This window comes from Gadus chalcogrammus, chromosome 1, assembly GCF_026213295.1.
Source record: "Gadus chalcogrammus isolate NIFS_2021 chromosome 1, NIFS_Gcha_1.0, whole genome shotgun sequence".
Lineage (NCBI taxonomy): Eukaryota > Metazoa > Chordata > Actinopteri > Gadiformes > Gadidae > Gadus > Gadus chalcogrammus.
In genome coordinates, this window is record NC_079412.1 from 15,482,494 (window position 1) to 15,509,424 (window position 26,931).

Consider the following 26,931-nt stretch of genomic DNA (forward strand, 5'->3'; position numbering starts at 1 on the left):
CCTCACCAGCCAGCCCCTAGTCCTGGGTGGGATCTCTCGCATCACTAGCCCGCCCCTAGCCCTGAATGGGATCCCTCACCTCACTAGCCCGCCCCTAGCCCTGAACGGGATCCCTCACCTCACTAGCCCTCCCCTAGCCCTGAATGGGATCCCTCACCTCACTAGCCCGCCCCTAGCCCTGAACGGGATCCCTCACCTCACTAGCCCGCCCCTAGCCCTGAATGGGATATCTCGCCACCACCACCGCTCTGGCATCGACTCGCTGCTGCTGTGTAAGCATCGACAATCATTCGCAGTCTGAAAGCAACGTTTTGATTTTGCTCTCCTCGAACAGTTCCCCTCATGGTTTGACGTCAATCTTCCGGCGGCTGGCCATTGGAAAAACAATTCCGTAGCGTCTCCCGATAACCTTCGGTAAGTGAGTTATTTTCTTAGGAACACCTTTTAAATTCTGATATTCTATATGTTCAGGAGCTCGAGGCTAATTAAAATGCACTATGTATTTCATAATAATTATTTGAATAGTGTTGGTACACCACATAATTTAACTTAAGGGTGTATAGTTGTATTGTAGCGAAGCTTTTTCCCCCCCATCATAACAGCACTCGATTTTGGCTGCGCACCATGTTCGTGTTTGGGGCAAGCTCCGCTCTGAATTGCCGAGACGCCGCTGTCTGGGAACAGATAACGTATAGGCCTGCGCGATACTTGTGTCAACTCTTTGCATGTTTTAAGCGATCTGGTTTTGTAGCCTCTAATTCTCTCGTCGGACAATGTCTACACCTGTAGTCATGTAGGCGTATTTTATGACCATTGAGCCTGTCTTATGGAAAATGCCCTGCCTTTCCCCAAAACATGGGCTGTGTCATATGCACAGGATTAGTTTCCCACTGAAGTCTCCAACTTGACTACCAAGCAAAATGTGTCCTAACCGCGAAGTAACAGACAATGACGTCTTACAGCATAGATAGACTTGAAATCATTTTCGATTCTCGATTGTATCTTACTTCTTGTAACTTCCCTGTTGTCGAAAAGTTCGGTGAATACCAAACACACACACACACACACACGCACACACTCAATCTGTTGAAGCCGTTCAAGCTCAGAAATGTCAAATAAGAATATATTTGAAGTTGTTTCTAAATGTCCTTTCATAAATTCCTTAATGCGATTTCGAATCACTGCAGCATTCCAGTGTGTAAATAATCCTCTACAGCTGATAGTATGGCCTTGTTTTGTGTTTTGGTCATGCTCCTGGGAGAATTATGATGTTTGGCACTAGTGGAGTACAACTGTATTTTATTTGCTAAAATAAATGTCCATATTGGGCCAAGCAAGTATGTGCCAGTTTTAAGCAGTCCAGGTCAGGCATGACTTTGATCTAAAAAATGTTAACAAGAATTATCCTCCTGTTCAAAGCACCCCTATTCTTAGATTATTCTTAACAAAGACGGCCAATGTTTGGCGTCAGACCGTGTCCCACCCTGTCAACTATACAGTAGACATGTCATGACGGGTTTAACTGGAGAGTGTGCCCCAATGGCTCACCAGCTGTAGTCTCCACCGGAGAGCCAATCAGCCAGGGAGAACGTGTTGTGTCAAAGTGGTACTAGGTGGTTCCATTGTGATGCTGTCTAATGTCCAGACGTCAGGCTTCATGGACTAGTGTGTGGGGGGGGGGGGGGGGGGGGGGGCTTGCCGTGGCTGGTGCAGGGTGGTGCAGCGGGGGCCTGGAAGTGGCTCCTGGGGTCCGTGCTGACATTCCTGTTGATTGGCAACATGGCCCAATGGACGGGAGCGCTTTTGTTCTCACTTACGCTGGAGGGTTCTGCCTGCCTGCCTGCGAGGTCTGTCTGTCTGACTGCCTGTCTGACTGTCTCTCAGGGTGATACGTGGGCTCTTGGCGTCAATGAGCCGCTTGTTTCCTGGGGCCCGTCGCCTATCCGGCCCTCTTTTTGTTTTTAAAGGCAAGTTTGTTTCCTTTTTCAACATGGTCTTTGTGCTTTCAACCGGAGAGAGAAGGGGCCCATTCAGGGCTCGCATTCAGACCAGGCTATTTATTATCAGGCGTCCGAGAGATACTATCCTCATAGTATTTAGTCCTTAGTCTTTAGTTTATCTAATGTCTTGTTGTGCAGGTCCGTTTGTTTTCTTCGCTCGTTCGCCCGCTCAGAGCAGAATGAATGGTGGAACGCCGTCCATGAGAGGAGGAGCGAGCGGGTCTCTGATATCATTTGCACACAGAGTGTCCCCGTTTAACTTGTTCTTCCCCAACGCTCGCGAGGTGAAACTGCAAGTGATACCACAGCTGATGACCGGGGGTCCAAGATGGTTAACTCATAGAGGGGCCGCAGACCAGCTGTACGGTGGGAGGGGTACTGTAAATGAGCCGTCAGCATCTCCAGAACTGACTAATGGAGTCGGGTCCACTCGCTTTGAGGAATCAACGTAATGCTCCCTCATGGCTACAGAGTGCTTAACAAACAAAACACTTGTTTTTAAGCCAGGCATCAGGCACTCCTCAATTTGGCAGCGAGATGTATAATTTACTACAGAGAGAGAGAGAGAGAGAGTGAGAGAGAGAGTCAAGAGAGATATTTTATGATCAGAGTGCATTGTGGGTGGGTTTGGGATGGGATGGGGTGGGGTGGGGTGGGGGGGGGGGAGGGGGGGTTATACGATTATAGGATTTGCTACGACCTCCTGCTGATGCAGCCATTGAATATTTCATGTGGCAGACACCAAACCTCTGTCGCACTGGCCCAGTTTTGGGTGCAGAATGGTGGCCATTCCTTAACAAGACTATTTGCTTTTGGGTAATGGAATGCCACTACCACCTGTTATACCCCCCCCTTCCCCCCCTCTCCCTCTTTCCCACCCAAAGGCCAATCCCCACCATGTCTCACTCGCTCCTTCCTATCCTTTACCCTCTCTCTCCATCGCCGCAGGGGGTGGTATGGTTTAGACGTCGTACATTCTTCTTGTCATTTCTGTTGGGCGGGCAAGTGAAACCCTTAGTTTTGAGCCTTAGGTGTAAAACATATTGTAACATCTCTGGTCAATTTTCCCATCAATCAGCAATTGTGCCATTGCGTTCAGAGAAAGCCCCAAAGCTGTCTGTTTCTCCTATTAAAGGCTTAGCAGTTGAATAATAATGAACCCTACCCGGGCAACTGCGACTTTCCTCAATCTACCCTTTCAGTTCTCCATGAGAGAGAGGCTGCTTTGGCCCTTTTGAATGGAGCGTCTGAGTGGTTTTGATAAAGAGGAACAGAGGAGGGCTTGTCATCTTCCCTGCATCCCCCCCAAGTCCACTTCCTGTCAGTGCGCTGTGGGAACGGGGCAAGAGGACCGCATCTTCCCCTGAATCCCTCCACTGTTGGCATTGTGTAGAGATACCCCCCCCCCCCCCCCCGCCATCCTTACCCGCACCCGCCATCCTCACCCTCACGCACAGAACTGCTACAAAACACAAGGGGACATGGACGTACAGAACCACTACACAACACAAGGGGACATGGACGTACAGAACCACTACACAACACATGGGGACATGGACGTACAAAACCACTACACAACACATGGGGACATGGACGTACAGAACCACTACACGACACAAGGGGAGATGCACACACAGATCCACTACACAACACAAGGGGTGATGCACACACAGAACCACTACACAACACACAGGGACAAGGGAGCTGGGATTGGCTGTTGACAGGAAAGGCTTCTTCTTTGGCTTTCAGAGAAAAAGCCAAAGAAGCCCTGTCAGTGTGTCTGTGGGTCTTTGTGTGTGGACGCAGCTGTGGAAGCCCGGCACGAACCCGGGATGATGATGAAGAGGATGGTGAAGAGGCTGAAGATGATCTTGATGATGAGGATGATGAGGAGGCTGACTGGGCGGAGGGGAAGAGGAGAACATGACTGGCATGGACTCCTGCTCAATCTAAACCCACTCCTTCCATCTCAAGTCCTTCCTTCCTTCCTTTGCTCTGCTCCGTGGCGAAGGGGGAGAACACGAGAGTGTCCTGGCATGGGTCCTGTGTTCTCAGAGAGCCCAGCAGCAGGCTGCCCCCGGCTGTCCTGCTCTTGTCGTGCGGGGGGGTCATGTGACTGAAACAATATTTATGGGACATTTCCTACATGTGGATTTGATGGTGAGCAAGGTGCCTGCAGGAGGAACCATGCAGTCTCACATCCTTTCTCCGGGCCCTCTTGACTGTGATGTAGTAAAACATTGAGTGTAAAAGCCTTTCGGATTGTACATCCCAGGCATTGTTATTCTGTGTCGTGAGCTCCTCTTTTCCGAAATCTATTTTTAACTTTGCAGGGACCCATTTTTTTCCAAGTAGGATAAACATTCTTAAGGCGCTGAGGAATTTTGATATGGAAGTTATGTAGCTATAGAGAGGACAACGCGTGTGTGTGTGTGTGTGTGTGTGTGTGTGTGTGTGTGTGTGTGTGTGTGTGTGTGTGTGTGTGTGTGTGTGTGTGTGTGCGTGTGTGTGTGTGTGTGTGTGTGTGTGTGTGTGTGTGTGTGTGAGAGAGAATTTGGTTGGCGCCGTACCTACGGTCTGGGACATACTTGGCGAGCACCACTGGGTTCAGCATGTCAACAATGTCTCCCCGACTCTGACCTCCCTGTTCCCCACCTGTCTGCCACCTCCTGTTTACCCACCCACCTCCCCCCTGTTTTGGGGAAGGTGGTGGGACATGGTACGGCTGGGGCCGGGGGGCTGAAGTGAGGTGAGGTGGAGTTAGGAGAGCTCCTTTGATGAGATCCCTGTGGTTTCTTAAGGAAGTCTCCTCGCTGCTGTTGTTGTCTGAAAGTCAGCATCCTGACGGCTGCGTTTTGAATATTGAAATCAGGGGTGTGTTGATTCGAAGGGGGGGGGCTGGAGGAGCAAATCCTCCCCTTTGTGTTTGAGCCTGAGGTGGTGGTGAGGTGGTGGTTGTGGGGGTGAGGTGGTGGTTGTGGGGGTGGGGGTGAGTTCGAGGGGATGGGGAGGAGGGATGCTTTACCTCCAATCAGTTATGGAAATACCACTGCGGGGACCTGTTTATGGTTACCTTTTTGCCACAGGGAAATGTTTTTAATGTTTGATGCTGAAACTGTGCCGTTTCGCTGCTGGCTTATGCCCTTATCGTTATGAGGGGTATGAGGGGTTATGGGGACATACCGCACTATTTGTCACTGATGGAGAAGTTCAACTCTATTGTAGCTGTCAGAGGAGTGGAGTTCACTGTGAGCAGTGTTCTTGGTGACCACAGCGACGGGAGCACCCAAACAGTGCTCTATTGAAAATCTTGTTTGCCTTTGTTTTGTCCTTTCTTCCACGCGCGACACTTTAACAGTATTTCACATGTGCAGTATTGTAGATTACAGGGCTTTTCATTGCTTTGCAGCCCCAGCTCTCTGCTGTCAGAGTCGGCCTGGGCACCACTCGGAGACTGTAACTGGGATAAACACCCTCTAGAATTTGCCTTGACTTTTACGATAAAGCAGCCCAACTGAAACTTACTTTTTATGTCCAGGCAAGCATAAGTGCACCGTCAAATGTCCATTAAGGTATTTATTACTGCCATGTGGCATGTTTTCCCTCACTTATATTCAAATGAACCGAGAGCTGGTTGTCCTACTAATCTCTGAGATATGTTATAAACCCTCCCCAATTCGACATGTTGCCATGCCCATGACAACCATGGAATGTTCTGGGTTTGCGTGTGTTTCTCCCCATATTGAGGACAGAGTGTCTCTACCTGTGCTGCATACCTCGAGAGAGGGACAGGAGTTGGAACTCGCCCTCTCTCTTCCACTCTTGCATTCCTGCACCGTGACACACACACACACACACACACACATACACATGCACACACACACACACACACACACACACACACACACACACACACACACACACACACACACACACACACACACACACACACACACACACACACACACACACACACACACACACACTATGTCATTTTAGTCATAAACGTAGACTTGAAAAATCACAATTTTATTCCAACCTGGAACGCATGGCTGTGTAATACATGTGTCATGTCAAAGTTCTGTGTTGTAGTCTAGTCTCTTTTTTGAACATTGCTCAGCAGAATGGAGCATCAAAGCTCTCTCAGACACTTCTTAATAGAGGCAGACTGGATTATGGAATATGGAAAAATAAATAAAGGGAAATGGCCAAGACGAGACACCACAGAAGCACGCGGCCCTCAGCTGTCTCCGGGGAGAGTGTATGTCATCCTGTTATCGGCTTTCTCTCTGACATCAGACCCGACGACCCGGGAAGAGTCCCTCCAATCGGAGTGCGTGAGTCAATACTGGGCCTACTAGGGCTTGGTCCAGGTTTTAGATGACAAACGGACCAGGAAAACACAAAAGATAACATGTGTTATGGTGCGTGTATAGGCCAGCGATCTGGTCCCAGCCGCTGTTCAGAGCACGTTCAGAGCATGTCTAGCGGTTCTTGTCGTTGTTCTTTGATTGAGTTCCCCCCCTCCTCTGTGAAACAAATTCCCCCTATCGCATGAGGCAGGATAAGTACGTAAGTAAGTAAGGCTGGATCTCTTCGGGGACGCCTGCGGCTTTAATCATATTGAGGGAAATGGATAAAATGGGATGGTGTTTTCTTTCTTTCCCATCCTCATGTCACTAATGGCTTTCGTGTCCCTGTACATCAGGGGAAGAATTTAAGTCCTTTTTTTGTTAAACATTACCCCTCTTCCTCCCTCCTCCTCCTCCTCCTCATCAGAGATAAGCAGCCAGTGTAAGTATGTGGGAGGACGGGGGGGGGGGGTCGTTAAACCTCTCTCTCTCTCTCAAGCTCCTTCTTATTCTGTATTTCAATTGTGAATAGAATTTCCTCAGCTCTGTTTTTGATAATGATGCAGTTTTTTGGGGGTATTGTGTTAATCACGCTGACGCCTGCTGCGGAAAGTGTCTGGCGTCTGAGACCATGTGACGGGCTGGAGGGAGAGGCAGAAGAAACTGACGACAATGAGGTTGATTCAACATTAAAAGTTGAACAAAAGCTAAAAACAATAAACAATAAGACTTCTATGACTCTCTTCCCTCTTGTCTAAAGGGCAGTATATTGCAGTGCATAAAGACAGAAAAATAACAGTTTCTGCTGCACCCTTCCAAATAGAGATTTTGAATTAAATCAGTACAAATACATCAGGGGTCCCTGTAGTCTACTATAGCTAAGGCCTAAGGCTTATAAATCCATAAAAAAAAAAAAATTGCATAGTTATATTTACGCTTCCAATTATAAGGGTGCACTCTTCAAGCTCCTTCGCAGCAAATCTCCTGCAGCCTCAGAACACAAGAATCTCTGTCAGAACACATCTAGAACCGCTGTGACTACCACTGCACCATCCTTATCATCTCACCCTACACAGACACCGCTGCAGCGCCGCTCTGACCACTCTCACTGTCAAGGCCCCCCCTCACCGGACCAGGCTGCCTCAGCCAGACCCGGGCCCTTAGAATGGACCCAACCCATTGAAAACCCTGACGTTAAAATGAAGCTCATAGCCCAACACATTTTTCCCTGTAGTCGCCAAGGGACTTTTACAAACATAAAAAAAAAGGTCTGGAAAAGATAAAAGCTTTTATTGTTGTTGTTAATTTAATCATGGGGAGAAGATGAGGGCCGAAAGAGGAGGATTATGGATGGGGCCCTCCTAATCGGTAGCCTGGGAACCAGACGTCTCAGCCAGCTCATGTTTCATTTGCTCTGACATCTTCGCCTGGCCGCCCTCCAGCTCAGACACATTTCCAGCAGACCTGGTCCGGGTGGGGCCATCACCACCGTTCATTTACTGTGGGGCGGGTTTTGAGACCATGACTGTACAGAGTACCGCTGAGGCATCTTCATAAACAACGGCAATTGCTGCCCCTGATTTATTTGTACCTTTTTGATTTGTTGTCGGTCCATCCAATCACGTCCAGAGGCATTTTGGTCTGTGGCCGTTGATAACACCCTTGGGGAAATTGAAAAATGAACTGAGAGGTTCCAGACTAATAAGCATTTGCGATTGGTCTGGCGATGTCAGGCTCGGTAATCACTAGACAGGCATACAGTTATTTTCCCCTTCCCCTTTGTTGCTAAGGAAACGCTGGCATGTATCATCTCTTCAGAAATGGCCCAGATATTATCTTGCTTCAAATAATTTGATGTGTGTCACTTTTAGATTAGAAGATTTTAGATTAGAGTTTAGACGAGGGAACACGCGGTGGATGCCAGGGTTTGTTTTGTAAATTGGAGAAAAAGGGGGAAAGAAATCCCATGTGAACATGAGGTTGAGTCCAATGTGAACATGAGGTTGAGCCCAATGTGAACATGAGGTTGAGTCCCACTTGAACATGAGGTTGAGTCCCACTTGAACATGAGGTTGAGTCCAATGTGAACATGAGGTTGAGTCCAATGTGAACATGAGGTTGAGTCCCACTTGATCATATGATTGAATCCCAGGTTGTTAGAGACTTACAGCTTGCTTCTGAGATGTGTCCAACTCTGTGCTGCTGTCCTTGTCGTCAGAATTGGTTTCTAGGTTTCTAGCAATCAATTTTTTGCCTAGATTGCTTTTAAGGCACACACCCCACATTGAGCAGGATAAAGGCTCACAGCTTTGATCCTATTATGAGAACCAGAACACTGTGAGCTCCTGGGCTGGGGGAAGCAGTAAACAGTTTTCCTGTACTAGACCCTCACGTGGCACAACCCACAAAAACTGTCTGGATGGAAAGAATTTCCCCAGGTACTTTCTCTCTTGCCTGCTGTTCTCTTCCTCTCTCGCTGTCTTTCTCCCTTTTCTCTCCGTGTGTGGCTGATGTTTTAGAGAAGTGACAGACTCCCCAAACATGACCAACAGACTTAACCCTTCTTATTTTACTCATCACAAATAACATTCACTCAAAGTGTGTTGGATAGAAAACCAAGCATTTGTGTCTGTGTAGAGATAGCATACAGCGCGCGGAATGCTAGGAATCGCCTCCATGGTAACGGTGGGCCTGTGTGTATGTAGTGGTAAATATTGACTTCAGCACCTCCCAATAACACACACACACACACACACACACACACACACACACACACACACACACACACACACACACACACACACACACACACACACACACACACACACACACACACACACACACTCCTGAACTTTGCAATGGCCTACCACCGAGGGAGTTTGTTTATACCTCCCCTCCTCCAAACATGGAGGATCTTCCTGACTGTTGGATACACAACGCATTGGTGCAGGTGACCCCCCCCCCCCCCCCACGTCTCCCTGCGAGCAGCCTGAGTAGTTGATCTACTCATCCTCACATCTAGCCCCAAACACAGTGCAAGTATTATATCCCTCTGCTACGCAAGAGATGAACCCTCTGTCCTTGGTTAATGATTGTCACGCAGGTTAACTGGAAGAGGAAGCGTGGAAGCTCTGACGCAAACCACTCTGGTCAGAGTGGCCAACCATGTGAACGGTATCCCGTCAGCCAGGTCCTGCTTCCCATTTCAGAAAGAGGAGAACCAAAAATTTGTCCATAAACAAAGTCTTGTGTGTACGTGTGCGTTTAAGGCGTATATTTGTTGTCTGTGCCACACTCCAAACCAACCGCGACATCACGCTCGGGTAGAGCCCCCCGGTTGGTTTTGTGGCGGCGGGTTGTATGGGAAATTTAGTGTGTGACCAACAGTAGACGCATTTCCCCTATGCTTGTATTTCTTTGGAGCAGCTGTGCTGAGGTCTGTGCGAGGGGCACTCTGTTGATTTGCGTGTGTGTGCGGTGCTGATGTGAGTGGCTGCGGAGCTAATGTGCGCATTGCTGATTGCTGTGATGCCGCTGCTGGATCCAGGCCTCGGAGGATGGGCTGCTGCTGGCTGCACGTCGGGAATCACTCGACTGGAGCAGACGGGAGGCAGCGGCTCAACCGGTCCATCCAGCGCGGATGTGTTCCCGCTAACTCAAGTCGTCTCACAGCCTCCCCACATGGAATGCCAGCCTTGTACCCGGTGCACCAGATTAGGGGACTGATGTTGATAATCTGGGCGGAACATGCAGGGGCTGGATTTACGCTGCGATTGGCTGCGGCAGGAGCCAAGCCCCCCCTAACCCACGCACTCGTAATTACACAGAAAGCAGTAAAGATGGAAGAACGTATCTGTCGCCGCGGTAGGCACGTTTCACATGCGATCAGAAATGCAGGGGGCGCTTCGCGTGCAGGCAGGCGTACTTATTCATGTGTTCACTATAAACACACACGCATGCACACACTTTGCCCTGCGCCATACCGGCTCCTACCCCGTGCTAGATCATAACACTGGTGCATTTACATTGTCCTCAGGTATTAACCAAAAAAATGCTATTGTTTGCAGATAAGAACAAAAAAGGCGTCAGCCCCAGCTAAACGTCAGCCCCTATCCGTGTCACTCACACAGTGTAAAATGTAGCCTAGTCCAGCTAGCGTACACCTGGTTTTATAGGCCGCTCCTCAGGTTCAGAGACTGCAGCTATCAGTCTGTGAGGCATACCTGGCCACGCCAAAACAGGTTTAGCAATGGAAAAAACGTGGGCTACCTCACCTTACGTACAGCTGTCTCCGCCGCTGAACCTGTGGGGGATTAGAGCACTGCTTAAAGTCGCAACTGTGTGGAAACGCAGCGCACATGACAGGGAATTACCTGTTTGTCTGTCTGTGCCTGCCTGTTGTTCACTCCATCTGGATAGGTGATTATTATTCTATATTTTTTAACATTCCCAGTAAACTCTGTGAAACCGGCACGAGATCATGCATAATGTGAAAAGTTTATTTATATTCTAGAGTGCTGAGGCACACACACGGCACAATTTATGTGTGCTTATGTAAATGGGTTAAAAAACAACAAAACAGTGGAGGTCTGGCCCCTGATGTTCCCTGGTCACTGTCAGCCAGATTGTGCGTGCGTGCTTGTCTGTCTGTGTGTGTTGACTTAGTCACGCCATCACTTGCTTTCAACCGCATGTCGGATTTGATACTGTACTGTTGCATATAATAATAAGTACGACCGGTCAGCCAGCCAACAAGCCATCGCCGACCAGCTTGTCCTTTTTATTCTATGAAAAACAACCTAATGCAGTAAAGGAAACAAACTCGCCGTCATTGAGTCCAGTGTCATTCAAAATAACAAACAAGCAACAAAGCCACGCGTTACCAAAACAAACTAACAGAGATGGAAGCCACTGCAGAGGTTCACTAGCGAGAGGTTGCACTCTCCCTCCTCCCCCCCCCCCCCCGTCCCGTCCCGTCCCGTCCCGAGGCCCTTAGAGCTGTTGGGCCGTTGAGCAGGGCAGATCGGCCGGGACAAGTCCCAACAGAGCTCTCAGACAAAGACGATGTAGTTATCATCCTTCCCATCGTGCAGGCCCTGACCTGCCGCTCCTCCTCCTGGGAGAGTTTAACTGTCTCTTCTTCTGAGGACTTCTCTGGTCCCTGCAGTGTACTGTACAGAGTATTGAGGATATCGTAATCAAACCCGATGGATTTAACTTGTTCCATAAAAGCTGCCATTAAAACGGAGGGAGTGGAGGGGTGCAGTGTTCGAGGCAGAACGTCATCGGAGACCGTTTTCTGGGTCAGTGGGTTCACTGTTTGGCTGCCACAAGCAGAATACCGGTTGTGTTACTGTAGCCTAGAATGTATTAATTCCATCCAAAATACTCAGCAACAGCCATGCATTGGGCTGTTATCGAGTATTAACACAAGCATATACATAATAACACAAGCATGCAGTAGGGGATCTGGGAAGAAAGACTTCCCGTTCAATGCCCGTGAGACCTGGGAAGGGATTTGGAATGGCTTGCCAGATCTGGTGCATAATTAAACACATCCCCCAGCCCCCCTCCCCTCCCCTCCCCTCCCCACACACACTGCCATCCCCCTCTACCCCTCTCGGCCCCCTGCCTCGTGCCAGAGGGGGGGTACTCCTGCGGGCTTCTTCCCACTGAGAACGCGGGCCTATGGGGTGCTCCGCCGCAGGCTCAACTGGACCCAGATCAGCCTCCGTCTCCATCCGGCCCGTTGCTCAGTCGGGAACGACACCCCGGCGCACATTAACACTGGCGCACCAAACTGGGCGTCCAGAGTTTGGTGTGCGAGTGGATGACGGTTCGTCTCTGCGCTTGCTTGTGTGTAGGGACTGCCTTCTGAGGACCGGAGTGTCTGGGACAGGCTAACTAACGCTACCACGTTCTCTCTTCCCACTGAGTCTTGTGTTTGTCGCGTGCTTTCCGTCGACAATGGAGGCCTTTGTTTAAAGTAGGAAGCAGTCGGAAGCGACCCCAACGCCTTCATCACTCCATATAGCTGCCTCGTGTTTTTGTTTGCGCTCAGACCAGCTCTTTTTGTCCCCCTGACCGGCATGAAGAGTAAAGTGACAACAGACAATGTCTCCATTCATCCAAAAAAAAATATTAATTGGTTCAGAATATGAAGTGATTCTTTTTCAGCTAACTAACAATGTAAACCGTCATCTAACAATACCCTTCCTAATTAACCATCCAGCTATCTGGTGGATTAGCCTTACAAAGATGGCCTGCCAGTATTGCAACATATGAGTGTGAGTGCACTTTGATGCGTGTCTGAGGAGAACGCACACATTTAAACAAACACCCAATCTCCACTCCTCTATTATTCATTCATAAAGCTCTCCAATAGTATTTATTCTTATTTCGCCTTGTTATTCATTTTCTCTCGCGCTACAAACAGAAATGCAGTGTGTGAATCTGTATTCTGTAGCCAGCCCCCTTGTGGCTATACCGGACCATGATAGTGAGGGCTTGAGCCCCTAAATTATCCTTGGCTTAGCGTAATGATTTCCCTCCTTCTAAGCTGTCATTACACAGGCCAGAGATACTTAACGCATGCCTGAGTAAGCAGCGAGGCTTGAGAATTTACAGCGAAATGAGAGCGGGAGATGGATGAGGTGGTAAGAGAGGCTGCATGCAGTGCGTCGTTTTAGCCAGGATGAAGCGAGAGCCAGGTACTGGCCCCTCCACGCTCAACGCCTACTTTTCCAGCAGTCCCCCCCCCCCCCCCACACACACACACCCATCATAAGCTTTTCAATTCACTTACACATTTTTTAGCAAATCAGGAAGGGTGGTTTCTACATCGTGCTTATTTGATCGCCTACTGGGGTGCAAAGTCAAAATGGTATTAAATGTTTTATTTTGATGCTTCTATGAGCTCACGCCCCACCCCTTGGTGTGTGTGTGTGTGTGTGTGTGTGTGTGTGTGTGTGTGTGTGTGTGTGTGTGTGTGTGTGTGTGTGTGTGTGTGTGTGTGTGTGTGTGTGTGTGTGTGTGTGTGTGTGTGTGTGTGTGTGTGTGTGTATTGCACACGCACACCCCCATACAGGCTCTCTTGTCTCTTTGGTGTCTGAAGGGTGCGTTTTACAGTCATATGAATGCATGCAGGCAGGGTGTGTTCGGCATGTATGCCTCGCGTCGGCTCCGGCGGAGGAGGCGTTCAGGGCAGCCGACTGACAGCTGCCGGGGGGCATCCCTGGGGAGTTGGTTTTTGTGGGCCTTCATGACGCTGCGGCGGCCCTTGTGGGTCTTCACCGAATCTCTGGTTACTGCATCTGGCATCAGCCCATCCCCGGGAATGTGTCCTGGGAATGCATGACTGATCTCCCGGATGGCACTGGTGCTCTGCTTCCATGACACCACCCGGCCCGTACCGCATGCCCCATCCCAGACGCACGCCGCACTGCACATGTGGCGCTTTCCGGGACTTTTCGTTTGACTTCAATGACTAAATCGACATTTAAATATTGCATTTGTTGTATTAGGTATACGAGTTATTTTGCACAATAACAATTATTGTTTGCTCACTTAGTAGACCTACTGACTTAGTAAACCTCAGACCAAATTTTTTTAATTATCAGTATATATATATATATATATATATATATATATATACACTTTGCTAAAGGGACCATCCGGAGGATAAACCTTCACATTGAAGATGCTAATCAACGGAAATCGCATCCCGTTTTGTCGTGGATGTTTGTGTTTGGCTCGCGTGTTTGATTGTTACACACGGTGAAGGGGCTGTAGAGCAAGCTGCAGTGCCCGTGAGCAAGAAGGAATGGCAGGAGGTACGGGTCATCACGGGGGTAGTGATGCTCCCGAGGAGGAACGTCTGAGCTGTCTGTTGTCGTCGGGTCTGCTGGCTCACTATCTCCCATGTGTGTTGTGTCTGGCAGGCCTAGGCCATGGGGGGGTCCAAGAGCAAGGCGAAGGACGCGGGCCAGCGCACGCGGAGCGTCGACGACAACCTCACCGCGGGGGGCGGAGTCGGAGGCCACCACCTCAACCCCAACCAGCAGTCCGTGACGCCCAATCGGATCTCGGGGGCGGGGGACGGAACCTCCATGCGTGGCAGTCAGCCGTCGGCCAATAAGGCGGAGATGGCGCTGTTTGGGGGCGTGGACACCAGCAACGCCGCCTCCCCGAACAACAGATGCACGCTATCAGGTAGGATCCCGATGACCTGGCGGTCCGTTGTGGCGTTGACCTCTTACGCCCGCCTCACACTACTTTAACGGGCCCTTGACCTTGGCCTACATGAAGATGTTTGTTTGGTTTCCGAGGCAGCCAAACACAAGAATAAAATTAATGGCGATAACAAAGCACTGTTTTATCCGTTGTTTGCGTCACACCCACCGCTGGTCAGCATTGTATTTGAATGAATGTGCTTCATCTTTAACAGAAGGATGTATTGCCGGATGTACATATTTTAAATGGGGCAGCCTCCCCCTTCACACTCTTCCCTCTGATCCACGTCGTGTCTCTCGAGTCCCGCCGCCGGTCTTCCGGGGGCACGTAGAAGTTTAGGCTCCCCGCCAAAAGACATATTTCGTTTTTTTCCACCACGTTACGATGATCTATCTCTGCCAACAGGGGGCGTGACGACCTTTGTGGCGTTATACGACTACGAATCCCGGACGGCCTCCGATCTGTCCTTCAGGAAGGGCGAACGCCTGCAGATTGTCAACAACATGTAAGAAAACGACACCAAACGATGGATGTGATCAAACCTGCCAAGGGAAAGTACTGCTTCGAGTACACCGACTGGAGCTAATGCAAACAGCCCCCTGCCAACCCCCCCCTTTCCCCTTTCATGCACACACGCATCGACAGGGTGACTGTTTATATAGAATCACTAACACAGGCAGGCCGGATGCATCAACACTGTAGCCAATAGTGTTGTCAACGTACAAGTCACAAGCCCTCTTCCTGACCCCCCCACGACCCAACAATACCTTTTATTTGTGCTAACTGACACGTATCCCCCTGTATGCCCCCCCCCCCCCCCCCCAAATCAGCTCCTGCACTGCCACGGCTAAAATATGGGTGAACTATACACAACACACTGTACAAACCCCTTTATGATTGGCTGCATACCAACCAATGGGATCGCTGAGGGGGCAGGGGGGGGCCGGGGGGGGCCGGGGGGTGCTCGCTACAGTGATCCAGGGGGGGGCCAAGCCGATGCAGTTAATAGCGGGGTGACCTAGAAGGTCTGGGCCGAGGACAATGGCTGGATTAGCCGTGCGTCTCCCCCCCCCCCCCCCCCCTCCCGCTCCGAGTGAGAGACCCCGACCTCGGAGGGAGGGGCGGTCCATTACTGGGTCAAGCACACGGTCTCTACCACCACACTACTACTACTACTACTGACTCTGTTGACATTACTCAGCACATGCTAATGGTCTGTAAGGGGTTACGTTCAAGAGTGCCCCCCCCCGCCTCCCCCCTGCCTTCGGTTAGGTTTCTGATTGATGCAACCTATTGTACGATAAGCACACATTGCCTTTTTCCTTACCCTTGTCCCACTTTCGTTCTTCATTTTCTCTCTCTCTCTCTGTCCCCCTCCTCTTAATGTATTAATTAAACCCTTAGTGGTGATTTTGATGCATTGGATTCGGGTGTTAACCAGGAAAGACTTCGATTCAGAAACAATCCAAGGAATTGAAGACCTGTGTAAGTGCTGAGCGGCTTCGAGCCCGGCGGTGAGGATGCTTTCCTCAGCGGTGGACGACGTGTTGTGTTTAACCTCTGTTATTGTCTCCCGTGTCCTGTACGAGCGTACTGTACCTGCTGCTGTGTGGACACGCGGTCGCCTCTTATCTCTGACCCTCCTCTCTCCTTCGCTCTCTTCCCCTCTCTTATTTTCCTCCTCCGCCGCTCAACGCTGCTCTGTGTTTTAATAGGAGGAAGGTAAACAGCAGGTTTGTGAAACATCCTTTTTGATTCGTTTTTTTGGTTTGTATTTTCTATGTGAATGCACGTGTTGGCCCACTTCATTTCATATTTGTTTTATCCATGTGTGTTTTCATCACCCGTCCCCCCAAAACATCACCCTGGGGACCCCCACGCTTGCTCACCCTAACATATCTTTGGTTAGATCGACACACACACACCGTTTCATTCCCATTCCCACACTCCCTTTGTAGTCAGTGAGGCGTGGATCCAGTGTTTTCAAGCCCCAAAGGTATCTTTAGTACTTAAGATGCTGCCTTGTTAAAGGCTCACTGTATGATCTGAATATAATGTCATGTTATTCACCTCTTCATCTAATATTAAAAAATATATGCATAATGTAACAAGGCTATCTATAAGGCTTCAAGCATTACACGCTATTGCCATGATGCTACCAGATCCATAATTTAAACCACTGAATCAGACCATGTTGCTGCTGTCCTTCACATAAAGCCTTGGACAATACAGGGCTGTCAATAAACCATACCATGTTGCCACAGCCTTTCATACAAACACACAACTAATTAAACGTGTTTTGTCACTTTAACAAAAAAAAAGAGTTTCACCCAAACTCTGACGGCAGAGCTTTTGTCCTACTGTCCGTTCGTCACAATATGATAGCATGCACTTCAATACACTGGATCTGCTCCACATCATGTATCACCACGCGTCCCTTTCCCCGTCCCCCCCCCCGGAGATGCATGACGTCACGTGGTAGCGTGTTTTAACATGGGTCCCTGTGGACACCGTAGCTACTAAGTCCGGCACTCTAGCACGGAACTCGCCAAAGCCTACCCTGAGGTTGACCTCTGGACGCCATCAGTAGGCGGGGTCGGTGGTGTGGGCGATGCTTGGATAATCCCCCTTAAGATACTCACGGTGCGCTAGTGTTCAAAAGTGTGTGCATTGGATCACTTTATGACCATGGTTCAGAAGTCAGAGAGAAAAAAACTAAAACGGTGTTGTTTTTGGAGCTGGTCTGTTGAAGCAGTTTTTATGACACATGTAGCACGTAGTTTTAATGTATAGCCCTCCCTACCATCATCACCAAGGGTCCTTTCCGGTGTGTCCGATTTGTATAAATGTGTGTGTTCTCTCCTTTACCCACCAGAGAAGGGGACTGGTGGCTCGCTCGCTCGCTCAACACCGGAGAGAGTGGATACATCCCCAGCAACTATGTGGCTCCTTCAGACTCCATCCAGGCAGAAGAGTAAATCCCCATCCTTTTTCAAACATGCATCTCGCCCCCTTTCTCTCTCTCTCTGTCTCTCTTATCTATCCCTTTCGTCACGCAAGTGGTGCACTAATGCATTCTTTTTACGTTGCCAATTTCTGTTTAAATTCAGCGCAAATGTATTTTTGCCTCTTTGTACTGTGTACCCATGGCTCCTTTTAATGAGCTCCACTCCTTAAGAGTAATGCAGCCTGTGAACTTCCATTTCATGGTTTTCTAACCTTTTTCTAACATCTTCGTTTCTCCTTCCTTTTATTTCTTCTTCTGCTCCACCAGTCATATCAGACTGACCATGGAGTCCAGGTAAGCATCTTTCCTCTCCTCATCTGTACACACTGTACTGCTCCAGTGCAGCGTGGACAGATAGTTCCCCAGTGACTCCATGACTCACTTGTTTGCCTCCTTTCTTTCTTTCTTCTTTCCTTTCAAACCTACATTGTTAATTTTACCCCCCCTGGACCCATTTGCCAACTTGTGTTCTTTCACTCTCTCTACCTGTCTGTCTCTCTCTCTCTCTCTCTCTCTCTGTCTCTGTCTCTGTCTCTGTCTCCATCTCTACCTCTGTCTCCATCTCTACCTCTGTCTCTCTCTCCACATCTCTCTCTCTACATCTGTCTTCCACATCCCTAAATCTCTCTATCTCCCACTCTACCCCTCTCTCTCTCAGGTGGTACTTTGGTAAGATCACGCGTCGGGAGTCGGAGAGGCTTCTGCTGAGTTTGGAGAACAGGAGAGGAACGTTCCTGGTGCGAGAGAGTGAGACGACCAAAGGTGAGTGTTCTGCAGTGTAAGAAAACCTCAGCGTTCAACACAACACAAGTCTGTTTCACGTCATCAAACAAAATATAATCAGGCAAAACAATCAACTATTGCGTTGATGATGCATTATCTTGAGTAGAGACGCGCTGTTGATGCTCGAGATGGTATCCTGTTGTCTTTAGAGATATCTTAGAGTTATCTTGCCGTGGCTTTAAACCTATTCTTATTTATGATCATCTGATTTGATTCTTCCTCATTTGAGTTAGTTGGTTCGTATGGCGTCCCTACGGTACGACACGACTTCTATAGTCCGCTCATTCTATGTTTTGAGGAACTTGGGACATGCAGTGGAGCCCCAAGGGTTTCACTGTGACTCAAACATGAATCTTCCCCGCTGCCACTGAAGCACCCCCACAATCGCTCTGGATATCCCCCAGCTGTCTGCCGTGTTTACATCTTATGCTCGTGTGTCAGGTGCACACACACAAACACACAAAGACACACACGTAGAGCTCACACGATCATAGGAGCATAAGAGGCCGACGAGTTTGTGTTAAATAATTTGCATGTTAGCTTAACCGGCAGAGCTCTATGCACATGCTCTGTGTTGTATGGGAGCTGAACGGTACTGCGTCCCTGAGGGGGCGGTTGTGGGGGGGCGGGGGGTGGGCGGTAGAAGTAGGTCAACGGGAAGCCAGGACGTAGCGTGCTGCTCATCCGTAGGCCATATCAGACCTCCTTGTGACCGAGAACAGAGGAATTCATTAACCTGCTGTAGATTGTCAGGCTGAGATTGCCCTCTGATGGCGGAATGACTGTATTGTAGTTGGCTTTTTTAATAATAATGCATTTTACCATACAGCACTTTTTGTAGAGACTTGAAGACATAAAAGAAAAGCATAAAGGACAAAAGAATATATATATAAAAAGTTAAACATTTGAAAAGCATAAAAGTATTATTACAGTCATTATTACTTTTATTGTAATGATAACAGTCATTATTACTTTAATTGTAATGATCAACATTACAATTAATGATGATCAATGATTTTTATTTCATCGTCATTACTTTTTATTTATTTTTAAACAAAATAAATAAAGGTTTTAGTTGATACAATCCGTTTAAAATACCAATTCATTTGACCACGCCTTTCTCTGTTGCCAGGTGCCTACTGTCTGTCTGTCCTCGACTACGACAACACCAAAGGGTTAAACGTGAAACACTACAAGATCAGGAAGCTGGACAGCGGCGGCTTCTACATCACATCACGCACGCAGTTCACCAACCTGCAGCTGCTGGTCAACCACTACCGCAGTGAGTTGACCAGATAGGAAAATACTGTTCCTCATTCAGTCCCGGGGATCACAGCACATATACAAATAATTGCGGAGGCGAACATTTTGAAAGAATAAGAACGAACAAAAAATGTATGAGAATATAAAATGATTGTGAAGGTATTTTGTTACGTTCAGAACGGGTGTCTCAAGGCTGAACTCTAGTACTGAGAAAGTCATTTGTTTGTTTGCCTTAAACCACTTATTGATTCTTCTTTTTATCCATTCATCAACTAAGAAATATTTAACATTAGCCTTTGAAATGCTAATATTAGTTGTGGTGCTTTTGGCTGTTCATCAGACAACGCAAGCTAATCTAAGAAATCCCTTCGCTGCGCTGGTAAATTATTAATTCCATATCTAAATATGTTGACATTTCAAAGGCAGAATGAACAAGCCAATGGATGAAAAAAATAAACTTGATCACTGCCCTAACCATGTCTCTCTTCCCCCTCGCCCAGAGCACGCAGACGGCCTGTGCCACTCTCTGTCGGACGTGTGCCCCATCCTGAAGCCCCAGACCCAAGGGCTGGCCAAGGATGCCTGGGAGATCCCTCGGGACTCGCTGCGGCTGGACCTCAAACTGGGCCAGGGCTGCTTCGGAGAGGTCTGGATGGGTGAGTAAAGGCAGGAGGGCAACACGACGCCGATATCCGTGTCAAAGGTGACTCGCAGAACCTGCTTGGGGTTTATATATGACGTCATGACCGCATTTGGAAATGCTTAGTCGTTTCATTTCCCTCAGAGCTGGTTAAAAAGGCAGTATTGGTTCCCTGTGTGAGAATGTGTAGGGGTGTCTGGGGACAGAAATGGCACCTTCTATTCGTGGCTCATATGACACATAATGGCACCTTCTATTGGTGGCTCATATGACATATAATGACATCTCATTATTCTACATGTTTAGTGCCATCAACCCAACCAACCAACTAAATTACTTGAGGCAAAATGCTATAATATTAATTAAAAGAAAGGGAATAAACACGCAATGGTACTTGATGGTGTTTTCTATTCCTTGGTTGATTTCTGCAATTGTGTCCATACAGTTGACGGTTTATTTACTTAATTTACCATTCAGTCATTTAGCAGAGGCTTTTATTCAAAGCGATTAAAGTGAGTTTTTATTTGTGTCATCAACACTTATAGGTTACGTTTGTAAGGTATATTGGCATCTAGTGATGATGAAGTTACCGATACCCCCCTCCCCCCCAAACACCTCTCCTTTTCCAACAACGTAAGAGAAGCTGCAGTGGCCTGTCCTGGCCTGTAAGTTGCCAATAGGTACCTCCCAAAATTATCAAATCATCGTCTACCACAGCATTGAGTAGCAAAGTTTCAAGAGATTAGGTTCCTTGATAGATTTATACTTTATAGTTAGTTATTCAGCCTGTAGAAATATAGATCACAGCTCACAAAATTGGGGAATGTTGTGCGTTCTGGGCTTCTGTAGAAAAAAATGGCAGTGCAACATGACGGTCTCCGTGGAAGAGGACCTGCCCTCTATGTAGATATAAAGGGCTTATTCTAGGGTTACGAAGACACGATTCTTATTTTTCTCTATTAAAAAAAAAATATATATATATATATATATAAAAGGATTATTATTTAATAATTTGAAATTGTATATATAATTTCTGTCAAGTCTGTTCCACTTGATGACACTCAATTCTTCAGACTACACCTTTAAATGTATAATTTGATATATCGAGCTACGATACAAACTTCTGAAAGTATTTGTTTTAAGCGAAAGAAATATTGGATATGAGGTTGACTAACGCGACGGACGCTCCTATGGTGGCGTAGGAACGTGGAACGGCACGACGCGCGTGGCCATCAAGACCCTGAAGCCGGGCACCATGTCCCCCGAGGCCTTCCTGATGGAGGCGCAGGTCATGAAGAAGCTGCGGCACGAGAAGCTGGTGCAGCTGTACGCCGTGGTGTCGGAGGAGCCCATCTACATCGTCACCGAGTACATGGGCCAAGGTCAGAGGTCCCCGTGTTCAGCAACACGCTGTTCATTACCGTGGAATAATCACTGCCATGTGGATGTGGATGAACACCTACTGGATGTTGCTATGAAGGTTTTTACTGAAGTGTTACTGAATATATGAGAAAAACGCACAGCCGATTTCTATGCAGCTTATCATACACGAGCAATTTTCATACACAAGGCAGACTCACATAGTGCTTCACATAGTCATACCATACAATCAAGTAATAAAAGAAAATACATATGTAAAAGATAAAAAGGCAAAGTCAAAAAGTCTTCAAATAATTGTTAAGTCTTAATGAATAGGTTATTGAAGCTTACAGTTTGTTCCTAAGATAATTGTTAAGTCTTACTGCATGTTACATACACCTCTGAGTCGGTTGTTATATATTATTATTTCTCCGTTGTGAACGTGGTGTAACTGTATATCTTGCAGTAGGTAACAATGACTATCAATAACACAGTGGTATGTTATTGCCAACAGGTAGTTTACTGGACTTCCTGAAGGGTGACATGGGTAAAATGCTTCGTCTGCCTCAACTCGTCGACATGGCGTCACAGGTAGGCACTAAACAAAACAGAACCAGAAAGGTTTTGCTTAGATGACTAACATTTGACTGAGTCACACAAGGTTTCAATCTGGTATTATTATGGAGGTGTGTCAAGCCCTAAGCACACAGAATGTTTGTTTTGATTCATAGAAAAAAAAATCAAAGCAAATCACGTTGTTTTATGTAGCAGGGCTGTATTGTAAGTTTACAACCCAAGTCTCTTGGATGCCAAAATGCAAAAACATAAAAAAAATTCTGGCCCTTCACAGCCTTGTGTGTTGGATTAAAATAATAAGAAATCCGTAATGTATTTAAAAAGCGTTTTTTGGACTGTGTCCCTGTAGATTGCGTCTGGGATGGCGTACGTGGAGCGGATGAACTACGTGCACCGAGACCTGCGGGCGGCCAACATCCTGGTGGGGGACAACCTGGTGTGCAAGGTGGCCGACTTCGGCCTGGCGCGGCTCATAGAGGACAACGAGTACACGGCCCGCCAGGGTGAGACCCCGACAGCTGGACCTCCGGTACCACAGTGCAGATGAAGCCTACTCCCACTAGTCTGACACTAGAATCTGATGGCAGACCAGTTCAAATCTTGGGCACTTCACGCTATTTTGCTTTGTATTTATTACACAAAGCAACCAATAACCTCCACCAATCATGTTGCTGGAGGTGTGGATCTGTATGCACGTTATTGGCTTAAAGCAACAAAAACACAGCCAGCATCTGTACACTTTTCCCGGCGGGAAGACAAGCTAAAACATCCTATTCTGCCATTCTTAGGAAAAGAGGCTGTAATGTTTTCAAAACAACGGCGTGTAGCCTTCTGAACGCTTCATTCAATCGCGCAAATCCGTCTCTCTTCGTTATAATATCTCTCCGTATCGCAGCTCGCTCATGAGTTGTTTCATTGTCTCCGTGGTGTCTCCGCCTCTACCTGGCAGGAGCCAAGTTCCCCATCAAGTGGACCGCCCCAGAGGCGGCGCTGTACGGCCGCTTCACCATCAAGTCGGACGTCTGGTCGTTCGGGGTGCTGCTCACTGAGCTGGCCACCAAGGGCAGAGTTCCCTATCCAGGTAGGAGGGCCTGTCCGCAAAATGACACCGTGGGAACGCACATTTAATTAGTTTTCATTCATCTTTAAAACAGGGCTCAAGCAACAACTGTGCTGATTGTTTCGCACCGATATTGGCTTAAGAAGGATCCAACTAGAACATATATTGTACTTGTTGTAGTAGTGAGTATTTTAAAGATGACATTACTGAATAGAAAGAAAGGGGAACCAACACCCAAGTATGAAAGCTGTGCCTTTTTTTTTTTTTTTTTACACACACACATAAGAGACCAGTAGATTTCCTTTTTGAAAGAACAAAGCATATTGTTTGTCAAACATTATGTTTGACATACACACTAACAACAACCGGTTCTAGACTGTACAGGGACCCGGCGAGGCCTCTGCTCTCTGTAATCCCTACTCGGATTCAGATTCAGATTCAACTTTATTGTCATTGTGCAGATTACAGTGACAATGACATGTAGTCGGACATCTAAATAGAAGTGCAAAGAGTAATTAAAGTGCAGGTGAATAGAAATTATCATATAGTGCAATTAATATTCAAACTGCACCTTAATTGCTTTGAAGTTGAATCTGAATTTGAATAGGGATTACAGAGTCCAGAGCCCTCGCTGGGCCCCCATCAGCCGACGGGCTGATTTGATGAGAAGCGGTCCACTGTCCCCACTGCCATGTTGTTGTGGGTCACGGTGACCTCACGCCCCCTCCCTCCCTCCCCCAGGCATGGTGAACCGCGAGGTCCTGGACCAGGTGGAGCGCGGCTACAGGATGCCGTGCCCAGCCGAGTGCCCTGAGTCCATGCACGAGCTGATGGGAACCTGCTGGCGCAAGGAGCCCGAGGAGAGGCCCACCTTCGAGTACCTGCAGGGCTTCTTGGAGGACTACTTCACCTCCACCGAGCCCCAGTACCAGCCCGGGGAGAACCTCTGAGGACCCTGGTTGTGTGTCTGTGTGTGTGTGTATGGGGGAAAGAAAGAGGGAGAGAGAGAGGCGTAAGGATATGTGCATGCACACATATATAAACTGAGAGAGGCAGGGAGAGAGAGGGAGAGAGAGACCATGCGTCATCCATTTTCACAATCTGCCTCTCTCTCTCTAGGTATACGATGGTTAGGTTCACCTCTGACTTCCAAATGAGTTGTGTGGCGTTCCCCTCACTATTGTATAATCATTTGGAGGCCCATCGTACATTACACTGTGTTTGCTTGCGCGTCAAGCTTTATTAAGGAGGTTTCGACAATGGAGCCAAGAATCCTTTATTATAGATTTTAAGGCGCCTTCATGGTACTTCAGACCTGGGGATTTCTACCTGGTAGACGGGTTAAAACCCTGCGCCTGACTTTGACACACCTGGGAAGATTTCCAGACGTGTGCATTAAAAGACGACGACGGGGGGTTGCCTAAGAGATGAGGAACTATCAATGTCCTGCTGAAAGTTTCATTTCAGGATCATGTTTGAAACTCCAAACAGTTGTATATTAACTTTGTCTTCCAATTAGGATCATAAAACTAAAGCAGCATCCAATTTTCATGAAAATTAACTAAACCATTTTTTTGGTTTATGTGTGAAAACTATAGACTTTTCACATTTTGATTTAATCAGTGTGGGTGGGGTTTATACCTGGATCAACTGGAGTGTTCTTTGAGGTAAAGGTTGGTTTAATATTTGTTTCTAGAAGCATCCATGACTGTGCACCACTGAGGATAGTAATTTGGTAAGTCGTACCTGCTGTGAGGTTTGGAATGAGGCGGACATGGGCCTGTGTACAACTTATTCAACTGAACATGCAGTCACCCTGGATGGATCTCCAGGACTTGGACCAGTGTAACATCCAACAGGGAGAAGTTAAGCCCATCCTCTTCTACTCCTGTCTCTAACACAAGGAACTGACTACTGATCACCGGTGCTCTTCTCAGTACAGGGGAGAGGACCAGAACATTGCTGCTCTTTTGTACACTGTTAAAAGTTAAAGGTGTATTTTTATGACTTTGAGCTTTACTAACCGTGGGGTCTGACTCTGGCACGACAAGGGGAGGGGGGGGATTCTTATCCAATCTTATTCCACCATGTTCTCTCATGGCTTGTTGCGGAGAGTTTATACCAAACGGATATGAGCTCACTTCATAATACAAGGATCTTTTGACAAGAGCTTCCAAATTGTTTATTGTGGAAACATTGTTTAATAAACCACTTCTGCTAAATTCAATGACTCCAAATGATCAAATAATAACAAAGCATTTAACCAATAAGCATTTTGGATGTGGTATTCCTTTAAAGATAAAATTTACTCAAACATACATCTATCTCATCAAATTGAGCCAGGGGATTTCATACTTAAACAAGTTGGTACATGCTATTCCCTAACCCTATAGTTAGTGCTCTGCCCTAAACCTTACCCATTTTCCTTCCCTAACGCTGTAGTGGGGGCTCTTTCCTCACCCTAACCCTCTAGGTGTCACCCATTCCTAATGCTATTCCTCTTTCCTCACCCTGAATTAGTGCTCCATCCTAACCCTGACTGTCTTCCCTAACCTTCAGTTAGTGCCCTTCATTCTGAGCTTAGTATTTGGATACTCTTTCAATTCAGAATGAGAAGTATATTTTAAATCCCTAATCAAATTGATTTGTTACCCGCATAAAGTAGGGGCAGACCCTTCTTGGTTCTTCTTTTGGTGCGGATGTTCATGTATCATTGCAATGCTCTTATTTATTCTGGGGGGGTAAGCCAGAAATCATTTTCCAACTTGCATAGGAGATGATTGGCCTTTCAGAAAAAAAGGCATTGTAAATGTATTGCTGATACATTGTAAATATCACCTTTATCTTTATTTATTCCTTCAGAAATACCTTCATTCGTGTTTTTCTTTCTTGGTATTATATTGTAGCCCGGGATATCATCTCAGGGTACCTGATCGAAAAAAAGAAACATGTTAGCAACACTTTCTCTGAACAGTATTGTTTTCAGACGTATTCAGGCATTCATGTTTAGCCGGTGAAAAGATGTGCTTAATGCATTTGGCCCCATTTTCTGTACCATTCATCCCGTTAATTTACATTCTTTCAAAACATGTATTACATCGTTGTGGTTTTTTCCCCAGATATTTATAAGCTTATTAACAGCTTGTCTAATCCTACTTACAAGGCATCCCATCATCGGTTTCTTTGAGTTCAGGAAACAAACAAAATAACACTATTGTACTAGCATGGGGCGCATGTATTTTATCAAATGGTTGCAAAAAATGTCACCACTGGGATCCAGGCTTGTATTCTTCCTGTAGGAATGACGACCCGTGTAGGTAAGAGGTAGTGCTGGAAGAACGTAGATCAGGCCATCATTCATTCATTGGCTTGTCTGTTGTCCCCAGACAATCGACCATTCTCTTATCTATTTATTATTTCCTGGGCCTTATCAATGAGCACGTCCCAGTCTGAAGGAAGAGAAAAAAATATATATATTTTCTAATTATGTGTTCAATGGAAACAGTTCCTGAAATATTATTATCTATGCAGTTATTTTTACAATCTGTAATATATTATACATCCCCTTTTCTACTGCATTCAATGGGAATTTAAAGATTTTCTTTGTAAAATACGTTTGTTTAAATCTTACAGTTACAATGTTGGAATAAATTGGTTTA

At 47.2% G+C, this 26,931-nt stretch overlaps 1 protein-coding gene across 4 annotated transcripts; it reads left to right on the forward strand.

Moving 5' to 3' along the window:
* The first annotated feature begins 184 nt into the window (after positions 1 to 184).
* src (v-src avian sarcoma (Schmidt-Ruppin A-2) viral oncogene homolog) lies at positions 185 to 26,931 on the forward strand. Of its 4 annotated transcripts, XM_056591482.1 has the most exons (14): positions 185 to 414; positions 14,293 to 14,563; positions 14,990 to 15,089; positions 16,300 to 16,317; positions 17,460 to 17,558; positions 17,859 to 17,885; positions 18,250 to 18,353; positions 19,507 to 19,656; positions 20,138 to 20,293; positions 21,480 to 21,659; positions 22,151 to 22,227; positions 22,562 to 22,715; positions 23,162 to 23,293; positions 24,014 to 24,231. In XM_056591482.1, the coding sequence occupies exons 2-14, from the start codon at positions 14,302 to 14,304 to the stop codon at positions 24,220 to 24,222; spliced, it is 1,668 nt and encodes a 555-aa protein (XP_056447457.1). In that variant the 5' UTR covers positions 185 to 414; positions 14,293 to 14,301; the 3' UTR covers positions 24,223 to 24,231. The 4 variants fall into 4 exon arrangements, with proteins under 4 accessions (XP_056447457.1, XP_056447466.1, XP_056447476.1 ...); XM_056591491.1 differs by lacking the exon at positions 16,300 to 16,317 and having other exon boundaries at positions 186 to 414; XM_056591501.1 differs by lacking the exon at positions 17,859 to 17,885 and having other exon boundaries at positions 187 to 414.